The sequence below is a fragment of the Dermacentor albipictus genome, chromosome 2 (assembly GCF_038994185.2).
Source record: "Dermacentor albipictus isolate Rhodes 1998 colony chromosome 2, USDA_Dalb.pri_finalv2, whole genome shotgun sequence".
Taxonomy (NCBI): Eukaryota; Metazoa; Arthropoda; class Arachnida; order Ixodida; family Ixodidae; genus Dermacentor; species Dermacentor albipictus.
In genome coordinates, this window is record NC_091822.1 from 127,193,624 (window position 1) to 127,200,157 (window position 6,534).

Sequence of the window (6,534 nt, forward strand, 5' to 3'; positions counted from 1 at the left end):
ACGAAACTTTCAACAAATGCGTGTATTCTAAGGCTCGTTCCTCTTACATTGCTTTCTGTGCGTTTACGCCTTAAACGTCTAGACCAAACATGCCCCGGAACCCTGTATTTCGTCCACTCTCGTCCCGGATCCCGTGCAGCCCCGATATTCCAGCGCAGTTCCGCGGTCTCCAGAGGCGCATCGTGACGGAAGAACTGTTTCTCCATACCTGGTACTCCTCGACATCCATACTGCGACGGTGGAACGGTCGGAGACAACACACTTCTCGTAGCGTCCGGCTTCTTGCTTTCCTTCTTCTTCGACTTAAGAACGCGCCGCGTGAAGGCTGCGATACAACCACTTCGTCGTCTAGACGTAACACGTGCAATTAGGCCACCGGTGCTGCTGCGTTTCCATTAGAGGCGGATGATGATGATGATGAAAAACGTTTATTTTCTCTATTTTGCAGTGATTTTTGCGGCATCAGATGGAGTCTTCCATCTTCTCTCCAGGGTCGGTTCCCCTAGTCCAGGGCTCCGCTGAGGGTAGCTGCCCTGCGTGCACGCCTTACTAGTCCTTGTTGGACTTTCAGGGTGTCGCTGGATAGCATCCTCTCCCACTGTTCCGCACTCGGGTTTTTTATTATGGCTAGCCCTTCTGTTTTCTGGCAAGCCCATGTGGTATGATATAGGGTTGGTTTGTCTCCACACCATGGGCACTTGCTCTCGTACTGCGTGGGGTAGATCTTGCTGAGCATGTTTAGGCACGGGAATGTTCCCGTTTGTAGCTGTCGCCATGCTACGGCGTCTTCTCTGTTTAGTTGTTTGTGAGGGGGTGGGTATTTTCGTCTGATGCCTCTGTAGTAATTGAGTATCTCTGAATAGCTTTGGGCTACCGGCTCGGGTTCCTCAGTGGGGTCGGGAATGTTGGATGCTCGGTTTGTTGCGTGCCCTCGAGCTATCCTATCGGCCTCCTGATTTCCCGTAATGTCGGTATGTCCCGGCACCCAAACTATCGTGTGTTTGGCCTGGTTGTTGACGGTTTTGCCACTTGAGCGGAGGATGCGGAGCGCGCTGTGGCTGATTCTGCCGTTTAGGTAGTTGCGGCATGCTGCTTGTGAATCTGTGAGAAGATTCTGTGAATCTGGAGAAGACGCTCATCAGGATATTAGGAATGTGGATACAATCGAACCAACGATGTACCCACACCCTAACACTACTTAAAACTGCAGCCAACCAAGTGGCCCGCATGATAACGCGGGTCTCACGGAAAAGACACGGCATGAAGGAAGCAGACACACTCAAACTGGTCAGAAGCCTGGTGGTCAGTAGAGTGACGTATAGCCTCCCGTACTACCACTGTACGAAGCACGAAATGCAACAAGCGGACGCAATCCTGAGGAAAGCCCTCAAGACGGCGCTCCACCTACCGCAGTCAACATCGACCGACAAACTCCTGGCCCTGGGGCTACACAACAGTCTCGAGGAGCTCCAAGAAGCGCAGATAATCGCGCAAATGCAAAGACTAAGGCTATCGGCAACGGGCAGAAGACTCCTGAGTAGATACGGCGGTGAAGCTACCATAAAGGAGACACAAAGCACGGAGACGATACCGGACGAATACAGAAACACCATCAAAGTAGCACCGATACCCAGCAATATGGACCCGAACCTACACATGGCACGAAGACAAGCAAGGGCAGAGTATGTACAAAGAACACTGGCAACTAGACATGACACAGTGTACGTAGACGCCGCTACCTACACTCAGGACAAAAACCACAAGAAAAGCAAAGTCGCAACGGTGATCAACTCGGACTTAAAAGAAATCACCAGCGCATCAATTCGGAACTGTACGGTAGTTGAGGCCGAAGAGGCAGCCGTGGCTCTAGCGGCAGCGGAGGGCTACCGATGCAACAGGTCCTTAACCATACTCACAGATTCCATTAGAGGCGGAGAGAATTCGATAAGCCAACAAAGACAATAGAGAAGGAATGAAAGAAAGAAAAAAATGGCTGTGGCTTAGCTAAGGTTAAGCCCAGGATGCGAAGCATACTAGCCTTTATTTTAGTTGTTGAACCACTGTTTAGCCTGGTGAACTGCTGTTCCTTGGCTATATTTGGTTCGGCTAGACGAAGAAACAACTCATGCGTTACCCTGCTTCGCCTTCAAGAGTGGAACGCGACAGCGTTCCCGTCGACCCGCCAGCGACTACGCGCCCCGCATTGGACGCGGTGAGCGTCGAGCAACGCAGCGTTCGGCGCGGCAACGAAATGTGCGCCTGAGCAAGCGTCGCACGCCTGAGCCTTAGAAACAGCTCGTTTCTAAGGCAACACCGCATTCACTAGAGGCGCTTTTGTACCGCTTTGAAGCATCGTACTCGTGGCTCAGTGGTAGCGTCTCCGTCCCACACTCCGGAGACCCTGGTTCGATTCCCACCCAGCCCGTCTTGCAAGAGTTGAGCCAAAGCCACTTCTCCTCTGTCGTGACGTCACGGTGTCACGTGATTTCATGGTCACCGCCGCGCCTGAGGAGCTGGGTTGAGCCCTCGTAATATGCTTCGCATAAAAAAAACTGATTTCTGCCGAAATGTCTAGCTGATTCTCTACGACTCTACGTGCGGAAGTGAGTGGGGAGGGTTACGCCTCGCTTCTGTGACGATCCATTTTGGGGTATTCGCACGACGGATCAAAATCCGTGGGTACGTGGCTCAGTGCCACCCAATCGCGCCGCACACAAGAACGAAGCAGATAAACTGCGGGCGGCGCGATTCGCCGCGACTCAGTCACGTCATGCTCGTCCGCAGAATTCGCCACGTCGTGTGAATAACTCATTAGTGTCACGTGGCCGAGACGTTAAAGACGACGAAAAGCTTAGCGTGCGTAATGCGGGTGTCACACGGCGCCCTTTGGATCACGATCAAGCCCGATCCGGATCGAATTTCTAGGTCGTGATTGACTCCTTTGCGCAAGCGGCGCGGGGGAGCCAAACGCAGTCATATTTACGACGGTTATAATCACGCACACCTTTCCGCAAGGCGACCATAACAAACTCTGGCGCCAGCATTAAACAGGCAATTTCCGACAATGACGGCCAGGCTAGCACCAAGCAAGAACACAGAGTTCACGCAACCTCTGGAACAAACCATCACGCGATGTTGAACTTCGATAAGCATGCAATTCAGCGCTACATGCGTTTTCCCTACGCAAACGCGACTGACATACTCGAGCAACTTCACTTTCCATAGCAGTGAAGTCAAACGTGTAATAAAAAGTTCGCCCCCATTAAACTCAGTGAAAGTTCATGTACAGCGAACCTGTTGCCGACGTTAGACAAGTACCACCGCCCCAACTGATGTGAGACTACGCAAGCACCACCACCACGAGCAACGTACGCACCGCGCCCACACACGTGTCCAGAAGTGCAGCATACATCCTCATTCGTCTAGGCCCTACGCCAAGTGCAAGTGCCTTATTGAACTAATTGAAGTTTTCAAATTGCAGTGAAAACCGCAGCTCAAGAAGTTAAGAAATCACCAAAAGAAAATTGAAAAAGTCAGCTTCGGAGAAGTGAAGCAACCAGTATGAAAAACAGCCGAGTGCGAAAAAATCGGGACCAGGGCGTGCGCTGAGCGAGGAGTGTTACTTGAGCTCCACAGAAATGAAGGCACATCAGTAAACATAACAAAATAAAGCTTCGCTTATAACCTATTCCGACAAATGCATTGAATTTTCTTATTTAAAAACAAATAATTTGAAGCAATATTTGTTAGTACGAGCCACTTAGAGGTAGGTGGGTTCTAGTCTTACATCGCTTTGGACCTCTGCTCAAGATAAGAAAGAAAACAATTAACAATGCCGGTAACCCTAATTACCTACCGCTGTACTGACCATAGTGTGGTAGCACTACGGTCCGCAGCGATGGCCACTATGTGACGTGAATCCTCTAATGGTTTGCCTTAGGACCCCTGCGAGCAACTGCATGGGTCCTAAGGCAAACCATAAGATGTTGATTCACTTCGCATAGTTTCCGCTTTGTGTATTAGAGCTCTTCTTTCTCTTTTGTCTTTTGAATGTGATTAACAACAGATGGCAAAATCTGACACTGTACAAGACCTTCTAGATAACAGGCAGCATGAAGACCGTAGCATTCCCTGGTGGTGAAGAGATCTGGCTGTTTAATCCTCCTCTTTCATATCCCGTCTTCTGAATTTTACTGCTAGCTACATTTAAGTTATTTTACCTCCGTGCTGGTTTGTAGGTAAGCAGCGAAGCGTGGCGTCTGCTAGTCACAGCAGCTAGTCCTGTGACTGTGCTCTCCAGTTGGTGCATTTTCCTCGTCTGAAGCATTAGTTGAGTGGATGGGCGGTAAAACCTCTAACTGCTCCAACTCACATCCCGCATGGGACTGGAGTTCAAATTAAAGTTTGAAGTTTGAAGTTTATTTCCTTTCTTCAATACAGAAAGAGGCAACAAGAGCTAAAGGCCATTTGGCCTGACAGGGGCTCTTGCTCCTAAGTGCGTTCGGCTTACATGATGAACCGATGTACGAAAAATAGCAAATATAACAGGAAACAAGCAAGTATGACATACTTGCTTGTTTCCTTGTTTCTTATTTTCTTGCTTAAGACACAAGTAGGAACACTTCATTTCTTTATAAACTCGCAAACCATTTCGGCATTCCTATGATGGACGCCAAAACTGAAGACAAGTTTCTATGGGTAGACACCTCTGACAAGGCACTCTCTTCCGGCAGTGCAACGATGACGATGACCAAAATGTGAGCTATCATCAAATGGAATGCTTTCACCAAGTATTTTTAGTGCTTGCGTCATCACTTCTCCTGGCTCACATCTTTAGTCCCCATTGTAGTTCTAAGATTTTCCAACCTTGGTGTTATACACCAATGACAACATTTTCCAGGTTCTTGCTGTCACCAGACATAACCTCATATATTATATTCGGGTCCACATTATGCGCGGGTTTTCAGGGTAGCTTAAGTAGCTGGATTTCCCACAGTACAAAGCAAAATGGAAGCAGGGGAAGGGGCACAGCGTGAAAAGGTATTCAACAAAAGCCAGGACTAAACAGTCAACATAAATTATATGTCTTTGGCTAGATTTCGGTGTAGTGTCTCATTTACAAAATGCTAGGGATTACTGCACCTTGGGTTCCAAGAGAGCAGAGTTCGGACCTCAGAGAATGTATTGAAATTAGTGTAAGCAAAAAGATAATTGCAAATTTTGGCGTGCAATGAAAATAGTTGCGTCTGCTAACCAGTTCAAAAGGAAGACAGAGACATATAAACAGACAGCAGAGTATGTGTGTATGAAGCCTTTGTACTGCGACTATGTGACCAGAAACCGAATCACTCTTGGAGCAAACTGCCAACTTCATTGTTGCGTACAAGCTTTCAGCACCAATGTTCTTTCAATGCTTGTAACAGACACTGGGAATTTTCAAACAACACGCTGTTGGCGATTCTGTAGGGCGATATTATTTTCTCTTTAGCAATTGTTATGCAGTCAACGACCATTTTTTCGGACATGCCCGATAATTCGGACTCCTTCGAGGCACCGCCACGTACCCATTGAGTCAAAGAATGTCCCAAATTTTGGACGCAAAAGCTTTTCGCTGTCTGATTTTCCGGACTTTTTGCTATGACCGCAAAGCCACCACTGCCGCCATTTTGATTATCTCGACGCCTCGAATAGGCACTCTCGCACGCAGATCCGCTAGCAGCCGTAGCCACCATTGCGGTAACGTCAGGCTTCGACGCTCCCTACCATGCTTCTTGCTGTTCGGTGCCTTGTTTTTCACTAAAAGAATTCGCGGCAGTCAGCAATGGCGCTGACCCAGCCTTTGTAATATTCGCCAATGGTTTCGAAGGTTGGAAAGCCCCGAGTCAGCTTTGCCTCTGTACAGCAGTGTTATGCGGGGAAGCACACCACGAGTGAGAAGGGGCAATTCTCACGGGACACAGATGTATGCATTATACACGCGTTCACCGCTGCCTCCCGTCATTGTACGAGCACTGATACGCCTAGTACGTGTACGGGCAGGCCTTCATTGCTATTTCAGACGTGCCTGTTCCGATTTTAACCCTTGGGGGCCAGTAAAAGGCATGCATTAATTTTTTTCAGACTGCCCAACTTTTCAGACGTTTTCGCGTCCCTTAGGGAGTCCGAAAAATCGGACGTTGACTGTACCTAACTACTCAAGGCTAGTGGAAAATTCAGCTGCAAAAAATCTGCACAGACACGATGCAATGTTGGAGTCTAAATGACACATACCTTGTTTGAGTTATCGAGGTAGCAGCAGTAATGAATGACACAAACTTGGCCTTCTTGCCTATGGCTCTTTCTTGACTGTCTGAGTCCCGAGAATGAAGGCGATGTACGACGCTTGTTGAGAGGACATTGATGAGACGTGTATGCGCACAGTAAACAATAGCTTGGTACGTTTTAGGCGTCATAGCCTTTGTTTCACAATTGCACGTCCATTTTGAGGTCTTGGCCAAAAATGGGCTAGTACCCAATGGCACACACCCAGGGACC

At 48.5% G+C, this 6,534-nt stretch overlaps 1 protein-coding gene across 5 annotated transcripts in view; it reads right to left on the reverse strand.

Moving 5' to 3' along the window:
- Positions 1 to 331, reverse strand: part of LOC135895923 (Na(+)/dicarboxylate cotransporter 3-like) — a 36,538-nt gene extending 36,207 nt beyond the window's left edge. For all 5 annotated transcript variants that reach the window (XM_065424182.1, XM_065424183.1, XM_065424181.1 and 2 more), the window contains exon 1: positions 209 to 331. In XM_065424182.1, the coding sequence (XP_065280254.1) occupies positions 209 to 229 (21 nt within the window). In that variant the 5' untranslated portion in view covers positions 230 to 331. The remainder of the gene's footprint in view (positions 1 to 208) is intronic.
- Between the last annotated feature and the right edge of the window lie 6,203 nt (positions 332 to 6,534).